The 24,104-nt window shown below is 41.2% G+C and overlaps 1 protein-coding gene across 13 annotated transcripts in view; it reads right to left on the bottom strand.

Annotated features, from left to right (window-relative positions):
* Window positions 1-10,319, bottom strand: part of ptprt (protein tyrosine phosphatase receptor type T) — a 515,339-nt gene extending 505,020 nt beyond the window's left edge. For 8 of the 13 annotated variants that reach the window (XM_029776440.1, XM_029776442.1, XM_029776445.1 and 5 more), the window contains exon 1: window positions 9,938-10,319. In XM_029776440.1, coding sequence (XP_029632300.1) covers window positions 9,938-10,013 — 76 coding nt within the window. In that variant the 5' untranslated portion in view covers window positions 10,014-10,319. The remainder of the gene's footprint in view (window positions 1-9,937) is intronic. The other 5 variants (XM_029776441.1, XM_029776444.1, XM_029776448.1 and 2 more) reach the window with 2 other exon arrangements.
* Between the last annotated feature and the right edge of the window lie 13,785 nt (window positions 10,320-24,104).

The following is a 24,104-nucleotide window of genomic DNA, read 5'->3' as shown; positions in this document are numbered from 1 at the left end:
GAGTAGGGTGCCATTTGGGTGACAGGTAGCCTAGCAGTTAGGAGCGTTGGGACATTAACCAAAAAAAAATCACTGGTTCAATCCCAGAGACGACTATGTGAAAAATCTGTCAATGCGCCCTTGAGCAAGTCACTTAACCGCCATTGCTCCTGTATGTCGCTCTGGATAAGAGTGTCTGCTAAATGCCTAAAATGTAAATTTGGGACATAGCCAAGCTGTAAGAAGATTGTCTTCAAATCATCAACCTTAGTTTCCCTCTACGATTAGAATTCCAGAAAAACAATGTAGTGTGGCATGATAGCATGAGATGGATGTCACTGATATATTGCTAGTTACAGCACTCTGGAGTTAGTTTTTTAGGGATGATTTGGTATTTCTATGTAGCCTTGATAAGACAACATACTTTGTGAGGGAGTTGCACTCTCGTGACTTCGGTTGAAGGATCTATGCCTGAAAAGGCAAACGAAATCCACTCCTCGCTGGAAGCCCCGCCATCCACAGGTGAGAACGGACGCTCAGGTGCACCAGTGGCTTCGGACCTTTCTTTCAGTGTTTCCGCCAGTGGTTCTGATTCAGCCCACGTTGGAGAGGGTGCGCCAGGAGGGCTTATCATTGATTCTTGTGGCTCCCCGTTGTCCCATTCAGCCTTGGTTCGCGGAGATCATTCACCTTTTAGGTGGGGACCCATGGCAACTCCTGTTACGCAGGGACCTGTTGTCCCAGACACACAGACAGGTTTGGAATGCAAGGCTGGAGATTTGGTTCCTATGGGCCTGGCCCGAGAGGGCCAATCTGATGCCTAGAGGTTTATCTCCAAATGTTATTGCTACCATTCAGTCCGCAAGGGCGCCCTCCAGGAAAGGGCTGTATGCGTATAATACATGGCCGCTATCTCAGTCATAACGTTACGCTTCTTTAACATGAGAAATATACCAATTCCCATCCATTGATAAGAACATGTCCACCTACTGTTGGGCGAAAGCATAGAACATAAGAAAAGAGGAAAACAGCGTTCAGGTTTTTCTCCTAGATTATAGTCTATTGTGTGTCACTTCCTCGCCAGTCAGACGATCGATGTTCATTGGTTGTGCCTTAAAACAAAAGCAAGAGATTTGTTTGTGCAAATTACTGTTTCTCTCTTTCAACCTGCTCTGCTAATTCCCAGGTGAGATTGCAACGAAGCAATTTCCTCCCTGTGCATTCGTGAATCTCTCAAGAATGGGGCACTTCCTGTAAATAGGAGTTTGTCATCTTTATATGGATTAATTAGTCTTAATTCTGTTAAGCATACAACATTACTGAACTTCATGAATCAGCTGCATAAATGAATTGTACAAGAACCCAGTGTCCTTCATACATGTTCTCGGTGATGAAATTCATCCACAAAAAAAAAATGGTTGAGAATTATTTAAATCGATTGGTATGATTTCTTCTGAGTTAATATGCTTTGTGCCTTGAAATTCCAGGTTGAACTTCAAGTGACTAAAATGTCAGGGCCCGTATCACAATGTGTTCCAGAGTAGGAGTACTGATCAAGGATCAGGTCCCCCCTCTTATTTCATTAGGATTTAAAAGGCAAAACTGATATTCGATCATTCAGCACTCCTACTCCGAGATGCTTTGTGAATACAGGCAATGGTTTTTACCTCAGTCAGCAATAAAACCAGGCATCCCTCTGCTTCATAGCAAGGTTTTTCAGGCAGGAACTCACCTTTAAGTATGTCATTGAAAAAGGAGAAAAGAGACATTCTTCCAGCGTTTTGTACTTTAACATCCTCAGAGGCGCAGGCCTGCCCCTGTATTACGCTGTCATTTAGTCAGGCAAATAGAATAAGTGCAACGGATTAGGGTGACACAGTCATGCAGATAAGCAGACCGCTGGAAAATACAGCTCTGTCCACTGACACGGTAAATGCAGCTCTCCTCTCCTGAAAAAAAAAAATAGAGAGCGTGACCAGATGGGTGAGCATACTAAACAGACAGAACCGGTGAGTGACAGACAGCTTGTCAAAAAGTGCTCCCGCCGTTCTGCTGCAGCCACGGCAACACATGGGGCCAGATGATAACGGGAGTTGGAGGAAACAATTAGGCTTCCGACAGGTTCTAATGGATTGATTGGGAATAATTAGGCTCCTGTTTTTGTCCTTTTACCCTTTTTTTCTCCCTTATTCCCCGAGGCCCAAATGGCAGGCATGCGGAGTGTGAAATCCATTAAAATCTCCGACAGCCTCCCAACCCCATTTGTGCTCTCAGGTGTTTCATTTCTCCACCACTTGAAGTGCATTTTTCCCCCGTCTCTGAAGTTTTGGAGGTGTAGTTGTTTCCCCTCATCAGTGCTTGACTGACCCCCAGATTGCTGGCCACAATCTCTTGTTTGGAGAACATTAACTATTTTATTTTTTTACCACATATTACAATATTTAATCCTCTTAAATATTACCTCAATCACAATACTTAATTGAAAGTAAAATAAATTCTGTTTTGCCTACCTGTCAGATAAAACACAATGGTGGAAGTATAGGGACAGAGTGGTACTCAATTAAAAACAATCAAATCTCACACTAATCCTAAATAACACCTACTCTTTGACTTCAGCCACAATGAAATATCAACCAAAACAAATACTGTCTGGGAAAAAAAACTTCACGTGCCAGCGTGTGTCCTCCTTCCCTAAAATGGAGGGGCTGGTGAGAGGAACCTTGAAGACTGACACTGCATCAGCCTGGGATTAACCATTAGTCTGGCAGCATTTGGCTAACGAGTGCCCTCTCCAGCATACAGAGTGACTGCTGTCTCACGTGACAGTGCAGGTGTTACAGTGCAGTGCCTTCAGAAAGTACTCAACCTCCTTGACTTTTTCCACATTTTGTTGTGCTATAGCCTGAATTTAAAATAGATGAAATTGAGATTAGTGACAATCTACACACAATAGAGACATTAACACAAATGTTTCTTCCACAGTATTTTGTGTACATCAGACAAAAATTGACAATTAAATCAATTTTAATCCCACCTTGTAACGCAACAAAATATGGAAAAAGTCAAGGGGGTTGAATACTTTCCGAAGGCACTGTATGCTGCTGCTGGATTATGTATGGAAAGGAGGAGCGAGACCTGTGTAATGTATGCAAAGAAACTCGGTTTTTCCACTGGATCCCTTTCCTTGGCAAAGGAGCAAATTCCACTGAAAGAAACACTGTGGGCTGCATACAACAACCATTTTCCATTTAAATGACTAGAATTTAACTTCGTAGAAGATTTAAAAAAAAAAATAAAGACAGATCGGCCAGGGCAAGTGCCTTTATGTGATTTGCCTAAACTTATGCCCATGTCTTATCATCATCAGGGCTCCTGAGTGGTGCAGCGTCCTAAGGCACTGCATCTCAGTGCCAGAGGTGTCACTACAGACCTTGGTTCAGTTCCAGGCTGTATCAGAACCGGCCGTGGTTGGGAGTCCCATAGGGCGGCGCACAATTGGCCCAGCGTCGTTAGGGTTTGGCCGGGGTAGGCCGTCATTGTAATTAAGAATTTGTTTTTAATTATTTTTTTTTTTTTAAAAGTCAAATCATCATGTGTGTTTTCTTTATCCATGTCCACCATCAAGCTGGCTCAAAAAAATTCATAATCTAACTTAAGAAATAATGCTGATTTAAGCAATTGGTTGAGTGGACTTCAAAAGGACAATACTTTGAGCTATAATTTACGCAACAAATTATTCTCGAAGTGAGCTGTGGATTACAAATTCATGTTTGTGCAAAAAACTAAACTACAGTCATCATTATCATGATTTTCAGGTTTGTTTGTTTCAACACCTGTGTTTGTGCATGTACTTTTATTGGTTGATTAATCTTATGCTACACAGACAAATAACTTTTCAGAATTTTTCTAAACAATTCCAATCTGTTAGTAGTTGGACTTATTGCACCCGTTAATGAGATGCTGTTCCAGTTTATTTGATTTAGGTAGTTTCAATAATTCATCGTCCCTATCCCGGCAGTCATTCTGAATGCAGGTTGTAGGTGATAAAAAGTTACAATTGTTGGATATCCTCACTTCTTGCGGGATTCTAATAGGAATTACACATCACTTTGCAAGCCAGCAGGCTTGATGTGGCCTGTAAACCAGGAGTTTCAGACCACTGTTAGGGTATAACAAGGCCCTCAAAGAACAGCCTTATAATATACAGTTTGTAAATGTATTGTCATAAAGAGTTGAATTTTAAAGATACTCACTTGGTGAAGGCTACACTACTGAAAACCATTGAATACAACAACCATGTCTCTCGCTAACAAATTAAGTCATGGGCGGTAACTGCAATTCACTCAAAAGGCTTCAGAGTTCAAGTAACAGACATCTCAACATCAACTGTTCAGAGGAGACCGTGAATCAGGCCTTCATGGTCGAATTACTGCAAATAAACCACTACTAAAGAACACCAATAAGAAAAAGAGACTTGCTTGGGCCAAGAAACACGAGCAATGGACATTAGACCGGTGGAATTCTGTCCTTTGGTCTGATGAGTCCAAATTTGAGATTTTTGGTTCCAACCGCCGTGTCTTTGTGAGACGCAGAGTAGGTGAACGGATGATCTCTGCATGTGTGGTTCCCACCGTGAAGCATGGAGGTAGTGCTTCGCTGGTGACACTGTCAGTGATTCATGTACAATTCAAAGCACACTACCAAGGCATCTGGTTTGCACTTAGTGGGACTATCATTTGTTTTTCAACAGGACAATGACCCAACGCACCGCCAGGCTGTGTAAGGGCTATTTGATTAAGAAGGAGCGTGATGGAGTGCTGCATCAGATGACCTGGCCTCCACAATCACCCAAACTCAACCCAATTGTGATGGTTTGGGATGAGTTAGACCGCAGAGTGAAGGAAAAGGGGCTCCCGAGTGGCTCCCGAGTGGCGCAGTGGTCTAAGGCACTGCATCTCAGCGCTTGAGGCGTGACTACAGACACCCTGGTTTGAATCCAGGCTTTATCACAACCAACCGTGATTGGAGTCCCATAGGGCGGCGCACAATTGGCCCAGCGTTGTCCGGGTTTGGCTAGTGTAGGCAGTCATTGTAAATAAGAATTTGTTCTTAACTGACTTGCCTAGTTAAATAAAGGTTAAAAAAAGCAGCCAACAAGTGCTCAGCAAATGTGGGAACTCATTCAAGACTTTTGAAAAAGCATTCCAGGTGAAGCTGGTTGAGACAATGCCAAGAGTGTGCAAAGCTGTCAAGGCAAAGGATGGCTACTTTGAAAAGTCTCAAATATATTTTGATTTGTTTAACACTTGTTTGGTTCCTACATGTATTATTCTACAATGTAGAAAATACATTATAAAATATATATATAAAATATATACTGCTCAAAAAAATAAAGGGAACACTTAAGCAACACATCCTAGATCTGAATGAAAGAAATTATGTTATGAAATACTTTTTTCTTTACATAGTTGAATGTGCTGACAACAAAAATCACACAAAAATAATCAATGGAAATCCAATTTATCAACCCATGGAGGTCTGGATTTGGAGTCACACTCAAAATTAAAGTGGAAAACCACACTACAGGCTGATCCAACTTTGATGTAATGTCCTTAAAACAAGTCAAAATGAGGCTCAGTAGTGTGTGCTGCCTCCACGTGCCTGTATGACCTCCCTACAACGCCTGGGCATGCTCCTGATGAGGTGGGGGATGGCCTCCTGAGGGATCTCCTCCCAGACCTGGACTAAAGCATCCGCCAACTCCTGGACAGTCTGTGGTGCAATGTGGCGTTGGTGGATGGAGCGAGACATGATGTCCCAGATGTGCTCAATTGGATTCAGGTCTGGGGAATGGGCGGGCCAGTCCATAGCATCAATCCAATTTGTAAGTCGCTCTGGATAAGAGCGTCTGCTAAATGACTTAAATGTAATGTAAATGTAATGCCTTCCTCTTGCAGGAACTGCTGACACACTCCAGCCACATGAGGTCTAGCATTGTCTTGCATTAGGAGGAACCCAGGGCCAACTGCACCAGCATATGGTCTCACAAGGGGTCTGAGGATCTCATCTTGATACCTAATGGCAGTCAGGCTACCTCTGGCGAGCACATGGAGGGCTGTGCGCCCCCCCCCCCCAAATAAATACCACCCCACACCATGACTGACCCACCGCCAAACCGGTCATGCTGGAGGATGTTGCAGGCAGCAGAACGTTCTCCACGGCGTCTCCAGACTCTGTCACATGTGCTAAGTGTGAACCTGCTTCATCTGTGAAGAGCACAGGGCGCCAGTGGCAAACTTGCCAATCTTGGTGTTCTCTGGCAAATGCCAAACGTCCTGCACGGTGTTGGGCTGTAAGCACAACCCCCACCTGTGGACGTCGGGCCCTCATACCACCCTCATGGAGTCTGTTTCTGACCGTTTGAGCAGACACATGCACATTTGTGGCCTGCTGGAGGTCATTTTGCAGGGCTCTGGCAGTGCTTCTCCTGCTCCTCCTTGCACAAAGGCGGAGGTAGCGGTCCTGCTGCTGGGTTGTTGCCCTCCTACGGCCTCCTCCACGTCTCCTGATGTACTGGCCTGTCTCCTGGTAGCGCCTCCATGCTCTGGACACTACGCTGACAGACACAGCAAACCTTCTTGCCACAGCTCGCATTGATGTGCCATCCTGGATGAGCTGCACTACCTGAGCCACTTGTGTGGGTTGTAGACTCCGTCTCATGCTACCACTAGAGTGAAAGCACCTCCAGCATTCAAAAGTGACCAAAACATCAGCCAGGAAGCATAGGAACTGAGAAGTGGTCTGTGGTCCCCACCTGCAGAACCACTCCTTTATTGGGGGTGTCTTGCTAATTGCCTATAATTTCCACCTGTTTTCTATTCCATTTGCACAACAGCATGTGAAATTTATTGTCAATCAGTGTTGCTTCCTAAGTGGACAGTTTGATTTCACAGAAGTGTGATTGACTTGGAGTTACATTGTGTTGTTTAGGTGTTCCCTTAATTTTTTTGAGCAGTGTATTTTATTTGTTTTACAGTGCATGTATGAACAAGAGAAGGGTCATTTCAACACTGACGCTGGAAAGTCAGTTGGTCGGTGTTTGAAATTACACTCACTTTAAATCCATCTAGTCTCAGTGTACCTCCAAATGGTACTATCCACTCCATACACAGCCCATTCATCCAATAAAGATGACCTCCCAGTCCACACTCCCATTTACAAACAGCACTCAAATGGGGAAATGCAAAACCATGGATTTGATAAAAGCCTGCCTTTTGAAAATGTCTGCTTGACATCTCAGGGCAGAGGGCAGTCGTCAGTTCAAGGAGAGAGAGAACAGAGAGGAGAAGAAAAGGACACATGACTGTTCCATATTTTGCCTTCTTGCCAAATAAATGTAATTAATAAATGAATACAAATGGTAACTTGGTCCTTTTGAGCACACACACACACACAGCAGCTCTGGCCAGTAGCTGCCACCTCCAGTGTCCGCTGGACAATAAACAATTAATGGCCAGTAAAGCATAGCACTCAGTAGGGGCATGAGGCTAGCCGCTATGCCCAGCTGCATCCTGCAAATAACTACTGAGGTAGGATGGAGAAACGGGGACAATCCACTTAACACACATTTCACATTGGCCATGGATGCCCATAAAAATTTAGATTTTTTAAATGAAACGTAATATTCTATCTCAAATGTAAAGTCCCTCCCCAAGTTCAGCTTTTCTCTCAGCAGCTCTGGGACTGAATGGCCTATGCAGCCATGAAAAATGTTCACATTTTACTTACACACTGTGTTTTGCAAAAGCCAACCCCCATTAGTTAGAGAATAAAGATACTTTTCAAGGTGTTCATTTAGACTGAGGGGGGCTTGTTTCCCTGCGAGAGTGACAGACTGGAACAAGGAAGCAGAATGCAAATCAAACAGAAACACTTGCATGGATGATGACTTCCAAGGAAATGTAATGTGAAAATTCCAATGTTAATCTTTTGTGAGAGAGATACATGTGCATGGTCAAAATTAAGTTTATGGAAGTCACCCATTAATATGTCAAATAAAAAATCTAATCAAATTAGATTTTTATTCACATGCGCCAAATACAACAGGTAGACCTTACCGTGAAATGCTTACTTACAAGCCCTTAAACCAACAATGCAGTTCAAGAAAGAGTTAATTAAATATTTAGAAAATAAACTAAAGTAAAAAATATCAAAAACCACACATTTACATCATAACGAGGCTCTATACAGGGGGTACTGGTACTGAGTCAATGTGCGGGAGTACAGGTTAGTCGAAGTAATTTGAATAAAGTTCAACAAGTGCGGGGGACTGAAATAGTGTTGGTTCTGTCTTTCTGATTATTTGGGTGTGTTGCTGAAATGCACATGACTGACATACATGACATTTATCGATTCATAAAAGTATTATTTAATGTAATACAATCTATGCAGAATATCCTGATTTACACTAGAGCCCACTGTAAATTATATATTAACATTTTGTAACTAATGCACATTACTACAATGATAAGTCATTTCTAACAACAAAGGAGATATTTCCATGAGTTGGTCCAATAATTAATAGTCTGATTTCAAAACACCAAAGCCATGAATCATGAATCAGAAATAAATAATATGGACCCCAATACATTAAGTGTGATCATCTATTTCCATGATAAATAAACTATAAGAGATAAAAAAATTTAAGAAAATGGTTCATTGGCCCAGGGTCTCGGACGGATTTAAAACCATCTTTGGTTTGGACAGTTCACTTGCGCGCATTTATGATCCTTTGCGGGTGAGTGGAATATAATTTGATGTGCCCAGAGCGCCACCTTACGGGTGCAGAACCCAGCAGACAGAGCGTCTTGAGCTCATGAACACTTTTGCAGCGTTGCTCATGCACGGAATAAGAAAATCAATCGCACTGAAAAAGTGTGATAATAATTGTGCCACAAATTTTAAAAATGCTAATTTCATGAATAGGCCTTTCGGGCATAGGGATTTCAACCACTGTCCCCGATTGCGTGATCATTCATTTTATTTAGCTTTGTTTTTTCAACAGTGGATTTCGTGGTTTTGGTTTATATGCCTATCGGATATTCAACAAGCCTACTTTTGCATATTTTTCATTTTGAGAGCAAAAAGAACCAAACGGTGCACTGTGACAGCAGTCTGTTCTGTAGTATCAAGTTATTTTAACATTTCGTCCTACTACCGTAGCCCAATGTTAAATTGTTTAAATACAACCTACAGCACATTTTCCACAAAAACCTTTGACACAATGAAGCAATGCATCTGTCTCACTTATTACAATCAAAAGAATTTCGAATCGCGAGTACGCTATCAATATGGGAGGTACAGTATATGGCTACATGCGCGTAGTAAGTAGGCTATATTAATTACTGTATGGTAAAATGTTATAATTTTTCTTAGAGTAGAGTTTATTCGAGTTGGTCCAATTAGGCTATGATCAATTTAACGCAAGATTAAGGTAGGCCTAATTTATTTGTTATCACGATATCCAATAAACTACTTCGAATTGAATTGACCGCTGCTTTGCGTAATGGTAGATACTTATTTGTATCATACCGACTCTGTATTACCGATACAGATCATTTTAGTCGATATGGTCAATATCACGTTTTATAATTGACAAAATAATCTTTCCCAAAAGCACCCCAAATTGCGCGTTGAGTAACAAGTGCTCGAATGGCTTGCATCTTGACAGTGTGTCCGTGTGTGTGTTTCGAGTTTGCGTGCATGTATGCATGCGTATTCAATTATGTACAGTAGCCTATTCGAAAATAAAAGTTGGAGACTCAGCATGAACTCCTATGGCATGCACCTGCCCACGGTCCCTTCGTCACCGTGTATTGACATCTCCAAAGCACATTCTACTGAGATGAAAGTAGCCTCGAGTCTTCTGAGCAATTCCTAGAAACAATAATAAATTTACCTGGAAATAATTGTCCGCATAGTAAGTCCATCAGTTGAAAAAGAAGCGAAGCAATGATGTAGTTCCCTTTGTCCATTTTGGCAGTGACTATTTTACATGCTCGCCTCCTGTCCGTTTACTCGCTGACTGTATACACAGACAGTATCCTCGCATTGATAATGCAGTGAGGGAGTACTGAAAGGCAGTAGACAGCAATCCCGGTTTGATTGTTTGGCTTCAATCAGTAATTGCTGGCAAACGGAGTTGAGATAATCTAGAGGAGAGTGGCACTCGATTCTGAGTCCCCAGGGTCCCTACACCTGTCGTTCCACCACAACGTTTGAACCTCTATCTATCTATGCGTTGGAGGCATGCCGTGTTAATGTCATGTCGGGAACTCGGACCTCCGAGTTAAAATGAACGCATTATTTGCGTATTGCTTCCTATTGGTTGATTCTGATACTTCACAAATGGGAAACTGGGGTATCAGCTTTCTACAACGAGTAGCCTAAGCAAGTTAGACATTTCAGATTTTCCGACATGACGTGAATGTTATATTCTGCTGGGCTGGGGCCGTGTGAGTTATTCCTATGGCACTGCTGACACTCATGCCGCATTCGCATCCAGGGGCGGTTCTGGGGTGGGGGGCAGTGCCCCTGTGACAACAATTTTGGACCCCCTTGTGGCCCCCCCTAAATGTGGAGAATGAAATATTTTTTACATAGCTAATTTTTGCTATTGTTCTTTTTTTACATCCGTTATTAGACAGTGGCAACGCGGAACACTAATGATTATGAACATGGTCTTTTGCCTGCTAATGCCTGCAATGCAGTGAAGAAAACAATATGACAACAATAATGTCTAATGTAACTGGCCCCTCTAACAGTACAACTGGCCCCAGCTTGGCCTCCCAGTTGAAATGGTTTAGAACCGCCACTGTTCACATCATGTTGGAAACGCAAAAAAAATCTGACTCGCTTACTAGTTTCCGAACTGAACGCGGCATCACATGTTTCTGATAGTATTTCAGTTCGTCTTGGATCCATATTTTTTTGTGGATGAAAGTAAAATACTGTCAGCTTTTATGTCGCTGAAAACATTTACATGTTTAGGCTAGACAACAAGCGCGCATTCTCATTTTCTCAAGATTAAAAAAAGAAATCATATTTCTCCGCTCCTGTTCCCGCAACAAAATTAACATTTGGTGTATAATTTACTGCAAAAAATTCTGCAGGAGTTAATATTGTATTATAATAGAGTACATGTGAAGCCTATAGTCAGTGTCCAGACTTGTTACTATTCCAACTACTAGGCTACTCTTCCCAACTGAACATTAAAGGTTATATTATGCAAAACTGAGCCTGCGCAGACCTCGAAAAACAACAATAAATTATTCAGACAATTGTAAACGGGATATGACGTTTACATGCATCAACTCAAAAACATAATACTTGAGTATCCCGAATAATAACGAGATGTTGCTGTGCATGTTAACTTGGTCACTGAAGATGTTTCCTGTGCCCAATTAAAGCTTCACATTCTTTGATAACTTCCTTTTCAACAGTTATATGTGGAAAGTTACATTTTACTCACAGTCATTTCAGAAATTTGTGCTGACAAAAGGAAAATAATATATGTGCACAAAATATATAAAGAATTGACTTGTCACAGGCTTTTTTACAAAAGAAGGGATTCATGCTTGCCACTTTAAAATTAGACTGCCTGAGTAAAAACATATTTAAAAAATGTACTAGCGGTAGTCCTAGCCTATTACTGTAACACAAGGTCTGCATGTGGCACCCTATTCCCATATAGGTCTGTTGCATAGGGTGATCAATGGACAATGTCTATTCCAATGGATCCCGCCTAGCGTGTGTGGGAACATTCTTTCTTCACTCTTTCTCCTACTGGGTCTCAGGGTGTGCAAGGAATATCCTGAGTGGGCAAATCCCAGTTACAGTGTTTTATGGTGACAGTTAATTTATGATTTTATTATTTAGTGATGTAAAAATCAATGCCTCATTAAAGCACAAAGGTGCCTCTTTATTGCTCCCTGGCTCACTCACTCTGTGTGCTTGTTGCCTATACTACGCTATTCACTGACTTCAATCTTCAATTTCAGTTATACTCTTTCAAGATTCGTAATAACAAAAACTTTTCCACAAAATAGTGCATATGAAAAGGGAGTCAATGAGAAGATAAAGGCATCTGTAGGCCTCTTCAACAGTAGATCATGGATTTCAAAAGACCCATTAAAGGACAGCAACATCATTGGAGTTGATTAGTCAAGACACAGAACTAGGCTACTCTATGCTTTTAGAGAGATATCAATCAGTAAACTGGCTGGATGACTGGTACTGGAAGATTTGTGTGCTTCAAGTACACAATATCACCTCATGCTTTGAGGTATATCACTCTCCACTTGGGCTGTGGACTTGACCTGAAATTTTGACCTGAGCTAATAATCAAATTGTTAATCAGTCTATTAATACAGTATATATAGGCTAAAATAACATTGGTTAAAGGCCTCTGTTTTTTTGCCCATTTCAAGGAAGTCAACACCCTAAAGGTATCCTGTATCTGAGAAACATTGGATGATGCCCCCTACAGTTCAAGTCACACTATGCAAACCCATCACTCTGCCAGATACCACAAATGTATTTCAATTCAAATGAGTACTGACAAGGTGTATTCCGTGCAGCACAGGTGACATCCAGTCTGTCTTTCAAACACCTTGACCAAAATATATGAATCAGGCACTGATGCCATCTACCATGTAGGGAGCACAGCAGCACATCACCTTCAATCACATTCTCCTATTTCAAATGTTCAGAAAATGTTCCATTAATATCAGAACAGGAAGGAGAACCCCAATACCACCTGCATAATGCAGAGAAGAAGCCTCTACTGTCAACATTTGAAACCTTATTCCTTCAGGATTGTGTGGCGTTATACTAGTAATCTCACTCTAACTAATGTAATGTCAGACATTTTCTTGAGGTTCCGAAGGTTCAGAAACACCTTTTTTAGTAGCCAAGGAGAGGCTATAGTCAGCATTCAGTAAAGATATATTGAACAGCCCCATTTATATGTATCTATATGTAAATCACAGTGTAGAGACAAGCAAAGGGGGATCTACCTCACCCACCTGCCAATAGTTACAACCCCTGATGTGTCTGTAATGTGTTTTACACCCTGGGGGTCACAGAATATGCTGGATTCATTCTTAGTATTGGATTGACATAAAGCATTCACAACAGATTATGACCAATGCAATATTAAGGCATACAAATGAAATTGTTTCTTTTTAATGTATTTTGGTTAGTTTAAGATTTACAGCAATTGAATGGGTTTTAACTAAGTAAGGGTCCTCAATCCTCCACTGAATTCTGCGAGTTTAAAAAGGAAATTAGAGGTAGTTATAAACTTTGCAGCAATTGTTCATCCATTATGTTCAATTGTAAGGAATCAATGTGGCCCGAAAATTCTTAAACTAAGAGGAGAAATTGCAATCCACATCAAAATATTCAGCTGTAGGCTATTACTGTAGAACTTCGTAGAGCTTGCGAATGCATTGAACTTGTTAACCTCTACGGGCTAGGGGGCAGCATTGAGAATTTTGGAAAAAATATGTGCCCATTTTTAACTGCCAACTCAGAAGCTAGAATATGCATATTATTGTTCAGGTTTGGATAGAAAACACCCTAAAGTTTCTAAAACTGTTTGAATGGTGTCTGTGAGTATAACAGAACTCCTATGGCAGGCAAAAACCTGAGAAGGTTTCATGCAGGAAGTACCCTGTCTGACAAGGTGTTGTTGTTCTTGCTTCTGTTTATTGAAGAGTCAGGATCTTAGCTGTAACGTGACAATTCCTAGGGCTCCAATAGGCTCTCAGAACCCGGGAAAAACCTGAACGATGACGAGGCAGCCTCAGGCTGAAACACAGAATCCCCTTTTCCAAGTGTTGCATCAGTGGACAATAGAATTAGGCGCGTGCGCGATTCGCCCCCGTGGAGTATTTACCTGTTTAGCTAATTGCAGATTCCCGGTCGGAATATTATCACTTTTCTACGAGATAAATTGCATAAAAATTGATTTTAAACAGCGGTTGACATGCTTCGAAGTACGGTAATGGAATATTTAGAATTTTTTTGTCACGTTCTGCGCCATGCGCACGACCGTGATTTAGCATTCTAATAGTGTCTAGAACGCACGAACAAAACGCCGCTGTTTGGATATAACGATGGATTATTTGGGACCAAACCTACATTTGTTATTGAAGTAGAAGTCCTGGGAGTGCATTCTGACGAAGAACAGGAAAGGTAAGACCATTTTTCTTATAGGAAATGCGATTTTGGTGAAGGCTAAACTTGCCGGGTGTCTAAATAGCTAGCCCGTGATGGCTGGGCTATGTACTTAGAATATTGCAAAATGTGCTTCATCCGAAAAGCTATTTTAAAATCGGACATATCGAGTGCATAGAGGAGTAATGTATCTATAATTCTTAAAATAATTGTTATGCTTTTTGTGAATGTTTATCGTGAGTAATTTAGCAAATTGTTAGTAAATTCCCCGGAAGTTTGCGGGGGGTATGCTTTTTCTGAACGTCACATGCTAATGTAAAAGCTGGTTTTTGATATAAATATGAACTTGATTGAACAGACATGCATGTATTGTATAACATAATGTCCTAGGTGTGTCATCTGATGAAGATCATAAAAGGTTAGTGCTGCATTTAGCTATGGTTTGGGTTTTTGTGACATTATATGCTAGCTTGAAAAATGGGTGTCTGATTATTTCTGGCTGGGCACTCTCCTGACATAATCTAATGTTTTGCTTTCGTTGTAAAGCCTTTTTGAAATCGGACAGTGTGGTTAGATTAACGAGAGTCTTGTCTTTAAATAGCTGTAAAATAGTCATATGTTTGAGAAATTGAAGTAATAGTATTTCAAACGTTTTAAAAATCGCGCCACTGGATTCAACTGGCTGTTACGTAGGTGGGACGAATTCGTCCCGCCGGTCCCATAGAGGTTAACAAAGTAGACTACTGGTGAAATTGACAAGGCCAAGAGGTTAATCTTTACTTGACTCTATTACGTTCGTTGAGGGAAGAATTAGACCAAGGTGCAGCGTGGTAATCGTACATCTTTCTTTATTAGATGAACACCAAAACAAAACCAAAATAAATACAAAACGTCACATTCATTAGGGCATACAGCACAGTACCAAAAACAAGATCCCACAATCTAAGGTGGGAAAAAGGGCTGCCTAAGTATGATCCCCAATCAGAGACAATGACAAACAGCTGCCTCTGATTGGGAACCATACTAGGCCAACAAAGAAATAGAAACATAGATTTCCCACCCTAGTCACACCCTGACCTAACCAAATAGAGAATAAAAGGGATCTCTAAGGTCACGGCGTGACAGACTCACTTAAATCTTAAAATGTCTTCTTGAGAATGGTCTCACGGCGCACACACACGAGATGTCTTATTTTTATCATCTGTATGACTCTATACTATTCTACTGTATCTTAGTCCCTGCATCTCTGACGTCACTCGTCCATATGTATATAGTCTTAATTCATTCCTACTTAGATTTGTGTGTATAGGGTATATGTTGTTTAATTTGTTAGATATTACTTGTTAGATATTACTGCACTGTCGGGGCTAGAAGCACAAGCATTTTGCTTCACCCACAATAGCATCTGCAAATCACATGTATGTGACCAATAACATTTTATTTGATTTATTCACAAATCAAATCAAATACAATTGTATTTAGTCGCATACTTCGTAAACAACAAGTGTAGACTAACATTGAAATGCTTACCTGCCCTTCCCAACAATACAGAGAAAAAATATATATAATAGAAAAATAATAACACGAGAAATAAATACAATGAGAAACGATAACTTGACAATATACACGGGGTACTAGTACCGAGTCGATGAGCAGGTGTACGAGGTAATAAAGATAGATATTTACATATAGGTAGGGATAAAAAGACTAGGGAACAGGATAGATAAAACAGTTGCATCAGCGTACAGTATGTGATTAGTTAAAATAGTTTGTGCAAAAAGGGTCAATGCAGATAGTTAAATAGTTAACCAAATAGCTACCTGGACTAACTATTTAGCAGTCTTATGGCTTCGGGGTAGAAGCTGTTTCGGGACCTGTTGGTTCCAGACTTGGTGCATCGGTACCGTTTTGCGGTAGAAGAGAGAAACGTCTATGACTTGGGTGGCTAGAGTCTTTGTGTCACGCCCTGATCTGTTTCACCTGTCCTGCGCTTGTCTCCCTCCAGGTGTCACTCATCATCACCGGTGTATTTATCTCTGTGTTTTCTGTCTCTCTGTGCCAGTTCGTCTTGTTTGCCTAGTCAACCAGCGTTTATCTCCTAACTCCTATTTTTCCCAGTCTCTGTTATTCCTAGTCCTCCTGGTTTTGACCCTTGCCTGTCCTGACACCAAACCCGTCTGCCTGGCCATTCTTCCTGCCCTGACCTCAAGCCTGCCTAATATCCAAATTGATTGGTTTCTACAAATGAGACAATTTAAACTTTTCCACAGTAACCTTGATACAGCTACGCTTTCAGGGTAAGTAAAGTTTAATTACCAAATAGCCTATACAGGTTTGATTCATCATTAACATTAATCAATCAATAAAATTAGCTTTTGCAAGGCATTGAGTCCAATTCCCAATTTTAATAATCCTGTATTGACGGAAGTCCCGCTTTCTCATGAATCCCATGTGGTTTCTGTCACGGCCGTCGTAAGAAGTGGACCAAAATGCAGCGGGAATGTGAATACTCATCTTCTTTAATGAAGGAAAACGTAAACACTTAACAAAACAACAAACATCGACGAGAAACAGTTCTGTCAGGTGCAACAAACACTAAACAGGAAACAACTACCCACAAAACCAATAGAAAAACACCCCTACTAAATCGGACCTTCAATTAGAGGCAACGAGGAACAGCTGCCACCAATTGAAGGTCAAAACAATAAACTAGACATAGAAATAGAAAAACGAGAAAATAGAACATAGAAATACAAAACATAGAACACTACCCAAAAACCCCGACAACACAAAACAAACACACCCCTGCCACATCCTGACCAAACTACAATAACAAATAACCCCTTATACTGGTCAGGATGTGACAGTTTCAGCCGTAAGGGATAAGTGACTCCTGGTGGTTACTCTTCTGATATCCAGCCAATCTTTACTGATTGGATATCATTGTCTCGTTCAATTTAACTAAGAAGCCAAAATTGTCAAACTTACCTTTTCAGGTGGATCATTTTGATAAGGTCCAAACAGATTTCTTTCTACCAAAGAGACTATTTAAACTTTCCACGTTAACCTAGTGACAGCATTGCTTTCAGGTTAATTAAAGTGAATTCCCAAATAGCCTATACAGGTATGATTAATCATGAACATTGATTAATAAATTAAATTTGCTTTTGCAAATTCATTCACGTCCAACTCCCACATTACTGATCCAGAATTGATGGTTCAATAACGTCTTAAATAGATTTACATCATCTTTACATCTTCCACCGACTCAAAAACCATACTTTAATTTTTTTTAAATTAATGTGCAAGCTATCAGAGGGTGTGGTTCCCAGTCCCCCGCTAATTAGTGAACCCTTGGCCATTAAAGGATTGATCACTGACTTCAGCAGCGATACAAACCATAATTATGCCATTAGCCGACAAACATCGGAAAATGCGAAAACCGCTATCCAAAATCAACCATTGGGTGCAAGCATTGTAAATGTTCTCTCCACTTTAGCCCTGATGTATTGCCATCAAAGATTGGCATCGGTCCAATACCGCAGTGTTCAGCAGAAGCACGTGCAAGACATGGCTGATATGAAAGGACAGGTGGAGAGAACTGAGCAACTATTGACAAAAGCAGGAAATGAAAACATTCTGCTAGCCGAGGAACTGCGTTTGAAAACTGAACAATTAAAAGTAACTGCAAATACTTACGAAGATGAACGAGCACAAACTCTTCAACAAAATCGTTCTCTATAGGACCAACTCGATTTAGACAAAACTAATACGATGAAGTCCACGCTAAACTAGATAAATCTGTTGCGTTATCTACAAACAGCAGCGTGCAATTTGATAACATGCGGGCAGTTTTGATGAACGTTACTCAAAGCAATAATGTTCTAGTCCAAATGCTGCAAACCAAAGATAATCAGTTAATAATGAACACAATGACTAAGTTGGATGACAAATCAGCAGAATTCATTGAAGTCGCTGACCAAGTGAATGATGAGAGAACTCAGGTGATGACGATGGAAATATTGATTTCTAAGCAAGCAGAGGAAATCTCATCACAGAATCTCTCGCTCCGTACTCAAGACCTCTACCTGCAAACCATGACAGATATGTATGAGGCCGAGCATAGGAAGCGCGACACGTGTCTAAAATCAGTACTCTAAGTGCTCAAGTGGACTCTGCTATGCAGCAGAATACCACTCTTAGGTACCATCTGGAGGAATTCCAGAATGGTGACGCGCTACAGCGTGACTACCCAACCAAGCAACCGGAGCTCGGTACTCAAAGGAGTGAAGACGATAGAAAGTTTCAGACTTTGCCTCCCTCATGTGTCCCTCAGTCTTCTCCTCTTGGCCATTCAGTACAGAGTAATATGGGGCCTCTTTGCCAACAAAGCTTGGCTTCTCCTCTTGGCCTTTTGGCCACAATTTCCCCACAGGATGAAACCAACCCTCTCTGCCCCCTTGGCACGGAACACTTGACAAACTCGTCAAAACCTTCCGCACCTTTGACCCCGTTCCAGGTCAGCCTAACGATCCTGAGACGTTCCGAGCTGACATAGAGGACTCTTTGGATGGCTACCCGAACGCTACAGGTTCTGACAGGCTTTACCTGTTGAAGCAAACGTCGAATAGACACGTGACGAGGTTCATTTGTCTACAACAGCAACACGTGCAAAACGACAACGCTAAACTTTCCACAGCTTTGAAATTAGAATTCAGTGGTTCTGCAAATTGCAAACACGTGTTGTGTCTTTGCTATGCCGGATTAAGTGATATGACATGCTATTCTATAAAATAATTTATCTGTAATTAATATTACCTGATTAAACTAATCATGTAAATGTAATTAACTAGAAAGTCAGGGCACCCCAAAATAATGTTTATAGAGCTGCCATCTTCCGAATAAACTCTTAAAGACCTGGTAATCTTTTACATCAATAGCAGTCAATTCTTAATCGTCAACTTATTCAGTCTCATCTGAAGTCGTAGAATTCTTTGTTATCTTCATGAACCCTGGTTAACAAGTTTAATCAGCAATACAAAATGTGGTTTATTGAATGAAAGCGCGGGAAGACTGAGGAACAAAGGAATTTGGTCTCTGATCGGACCTTGTAAAGCTATGCTATCGTAAATACAGAATCTTATGCATTCTAAATAACCGCCCATTTGGAAAAGGAAAATGCAAGAAATATTTACTCTGAGCTGTGCTTCAATAGGTTGGTCGTAGATGGAAGGCCGTGTTGCTCAACAGAGATCTTCCTGTCCTCTGAACAATGTCTGGTAGAACGGGTGCGTTGTAGTCCTGTCGTGTGTTTGGTAAAAGAGATACTTTGTCCGTCCTTTCCTAGCCCACGTTTACAGCTGCTGCTGCTCACTCAACGGCTAGGAGGTATCACTTCTTTAGTGAATAAGAGTTCATAGTTCATACCAAGTTGCTATACTTTAAGCTCACGCTGAAGTTGGCTTAATTCTGTAGTTTGATATTAGCCCTTTAAACGTATGGACCGTCGTCCTCACGTCCTCGGGAACACAAATGTTACATTTTCGGAAAGGGCTTATGTAGTAGGGAGAGAAATCGTGTTTCATAGTTCACAACCAATGGCTGTTCACATGGGCGGGGCCACTGAGTTGAGCCTAGTTCACTTATGAAAACCAATTCTCTCATTTAGAAGCTAAAATTACATTTCATATGTTCACAAATAGTTTCATATTTAAACATTTAAATTGCACAACAATTCCATGTGAATCTGATAACTACAATGTGTAGACTTTCCAAGGTACAGTTCATCCTATCATCAGTATTAATGTCTCAGATGACAACTGATCTGATATCATATTCTTTAAGTACCAACGCATATTTTCAACTGGTTAGATTACCGAAATATGGTTCTGTTCACCACCCTTTTGATGTTACCCGACTCCCTATGTTAACAAAGGGCTTTCCAAGTCACTCTGTAGAGTAGAGAGAGGAAAGGGGGAAAGGTATTTATGGGGGTCATAAACCTCACCAACAGGCCAACGTCATGACACACGATAGCTCACTGGCTAACACTGTCAAACAAGGTCGGAATGAACACCCACAAGCTTACTATCATAGGCTTCGTTCAGCTTACATTGGCCTACTGACTGAAACAGGAATGGAAGAGCTGTTACCATTCAAACAAATGTTTCTGTCGATCATGTATCCCACCTTCATTACCTACTTGGGCCCTACAGCCACGTTGACTTGCTTATCTTACATCTCAGAGAGCTTGCAAGCACAGCTTTTGAGGCATCAAAAGCACGCAACACTAAGAGCCCTGACATCTCGGTTTTGAAGTTTGACCAGGAGCACTCACTCCAGTTAGAGGGTACATGATCAGTTATTGGAGTGTTGAGAGAACTAAAGCGAGAAACATTTGAGAAAAGAGAAAGAGATAAGTCAAAAGGACTAGATGTGGAATTAACACCTGGTCTGCAGGAATTATCCTGCTCTCACTTGAGACCCCGCTCGATCAAGAAACAAGTCCACAGGCTTTGTCTGTAGACTCTTATACAAAGGTTGCGAAGTAAAAGGTCAAAAGCTTCGCAAATGTCACGTCCACTCAAAACCTGAAAAGTCGATCTGCTTTCACCTTGACAGAAATGACACATCACGTTGTTGCGAACAACCACTCCACTTTGTGGGGAATATGTCCACTAAACGCAACTCAAACGACCATACCTGGAAACAGCCCTGGAGGACTGCTTAACCTGTTGTGCACTAATTGATTCTGGTTCGACAATATCGCTCATCTCTCAAACATTGTTCAATGACCTCAAAAGGGCTTTGAAGCCAACTAAACATTGGTTAACCCTTTCATATATATATATATTCAAATATCTCTAATGGTCGCCCCAGCGTGAGTTTTTTTATGCACATGATGTTAGAACGTTCTCTCCATTCCAGAATGTGATTGTTACGTAACAGTACATTTAATGTTCAAATCCAGGCTGTGTTTCTATCAAAGTAAGTGCCTTATTACGTTATAATAGTTTCTGTGTGTGGTGTTATACCGTTTCTACTGTAGCTCACTGTGTGTATGGAGCATAATATATTTGTGTATATTCCTTATAACCGCGGACACACGAGGTAACGTTACTCATTTCATAACCTTTATGGTGTTATATTCAATCGTGCTTATGTAGCTAGTTACATTCTTCTATTAGCTCTGTAAAACAATGCTAATTGCGTCAGAAGTATTGGCTTGTTGTATTTTGAAGCTACCATGGACAAATGTAAAAATATCTTATACCACTTGGTCGTTTTCTGAGTGCATTCCACAAAGCTGTTTATCATGTCCGCCTTATCCACTGCCCCATTTTGAGGTTATAGTCAAGCACGCAGACTGGTTTGATGTTTCTCTGTCTGGTTTGTTTCTCTCTCCCGTTAGGTGGTCCATCTTCCCTGTGGCCGACATGGTTGCTGTATGGACAGTGGAGAGGACATGGACATCTCGTTTGTCATGGCACTTTACTGTCAGCTGTTGACATTTCTTATTTTGTGTGAAGGGTCATTTAGGATGGCAATAGCGTTGTTGATGAAATGCAGTCATAGCAGCAGAACTAGAAAGCAGTCTTGGGAAAAGAGGGCGGCAAAGAAGGGAGTTGCAAACATAGGATCTCTGCTCCAGTATTCTCTTAGGGAGTTCTTCTTCACTATCCCCATGAGAAGGACTGTCACCAGGAATGTATACATTTCACTAATTGTGGTTGTCCCCCCCACTCCTGGCTCTCTCTTCTCTTGTAGCTCCAAGGCATAGCGAGTGGTCTCTGCTATGTCTCCCACCAGGTCCTCTGTCAGAAACAACTTGAAGCACTGCCTCAGATGGAAATGGCAAGGGCTGTTGGACTCCAGACAGGGACTCATCAACACAAACAGCAGGGCCAGGAGGGGTGAAATGGCTGGCAGCCTTCCAGCTACCACAGAACTCCTGTACTTCATCCACTATCGGTCTGCCTCCATCACCACCAGTATCTTCAAATGGAACTAGGACTTTGTCGGTGGACAAGGGGTCCTTAGATTCAGAGTTCTCAATGGCTCAGGGGCAGCTCCTCACTGTCACTGTCAGAATATGATTCCTGACTTTCAGACTCATTGTCAGATTTTTTTTTACATCTCCAGAATTTCCACAGTTGTGAGTTGTCTCCTTTTGAAAGACATTGCTAATGCTACAGCTTAGCTCATTAGCTACATACATAAACAACAACACTGAATGGCTCAGAGTGGGAGTGAGAGGTTACATGATTGACTGCCTGCACGTGCCATTTGTATCAATAAATCACTATCAGAAATTTTTGTGTGGTATTATTGATATATTTACTATTTTATTCACGTTTTTCAATTACCGGTGATAAATAATGCATTCCGATTTTTGCATAGATTGTAATGGGCACATAGTATGTGAAAAATAGAGTTTTTGAATCTGACTTCCATAAACTCTAGGTTACACACCCAACCAGCAGCAAATTTAGTTAGATCATATTTTTAACCAGAAAGGATTTCATGATCGATTTGAATACACAGTATTATTTTGAATTTACAGATACAATTATCAGTGTGACTTGGATCCTTTCAGCCAGGAGGCAGTAGTGCTTGGAATTAGGAACATTAGATCTGCCTGGCATCTGCTGCCAGGGGGTGACTGCGCCCACCTCCTATAAGACGGTGACTTGACCTGGATCATATTCATTTGGCACAAAATGGAAGATAGCAGGGCGGGACCACCTGGACTTGGCCAATAAGAAATGTGAATTTCCAATTTCTGTTGCAAAATGACATAAAACATTTTCTGTTGTGTGCGTGAATTTGACCGGGAAGTGCAAGGATGGATGTGGTTGATCTGGGTCTAATTTTGCATTAAGTCATTCCTATGCCTGTGTGGTAATGCTCTTATTACCCTTGTAGAAAAATGTTAATAATATATTGTTACATTAATATACATACAGTACCAGTCAAAACTTTGGACTCATTCATTCAAGGATTTTTCCTTATTTTTCCTATTTTTACATTGTAGAATAATAGTGAATACATCAAAACTATGAAATAACACATATGGAATCATGTAGCAACCAAAAACGTGTTAAACAAATTCTTCAAAGTAGCCACCTTTTGCCTTGATGACAGCTTTGCACACTCTTGGCATACTCTTAACCAGCTTCATGAGGTAGTCAAATGGAATGCTTTCCCAACAATCTTGAAGGATTTCCCACATATGCTGAGCACTTGTTTGCTGCTTTTCCTTCACTCTGCAGTCCAACTCATCCCAAACCATCTCAATTTGTTTGAGGTCGGGTGATTGTGGAGGCCAGGTACTCTGATGCAGCACTCCATCCCTCTCCTTCTAGGTCAAATAGCCCTTACACAGCCTGGAGGTGTGAATTGGGTCATTGTCCTGTTGAAAAAAAAACATCTAATCCCACTAAGCGCAAACCCGATGGGATGGCATATCGCTGCAGAATGCTGTGATAGCCATGCTGGTTAAGTATACCTTGAATTCTAAATATATCACAGACAGTGTCACCAGCAAAGCACCCCCACACATCCTCCATGCTTCATGGTGGGAACCACACATGCAGAGATCATCCGTTAACCTACTCTGCATCTCACAAAGACACAGCAGTTGAAACCAAAAATCTCAAATTTGGACTCATCAGACCAAAGGACAGATTTGTACTGGTCTAATGTCCATTGCTCGTGTTTCTTGGCGCAAGCAAGTCTCTTCTTCTTATTGGTGTCCTTTAGTAGTGGTTTCTTGGCAGCAATTCGACCATGAAGGCATGATTCACACAGTCTCCCCTGAACAGTTGATGTTACTTGAACTCTGTGAAGCATTTATTTGGGCTGCAATCTGAGGTGCAGTTAAT

Source organism: Salmo trutta, chromosome 14 (assembly GCF_901001165.1).
Source record: "Salmo trutta chromosome 14, fSalTru1.1, whole genome shotgun sequence".
Classification (NCBI taxonomy): Eukaryota; Metazoa; Chordata; class Actinopteri; order Salmoniformes; family Salmonidae; genus Salmo; species Salmo trutta.
The sequence above is the reverse complement of the archived record's forward strand: the minus strand, read 5'-3'. Positions and strand labels throughout refer to the sequence as shown.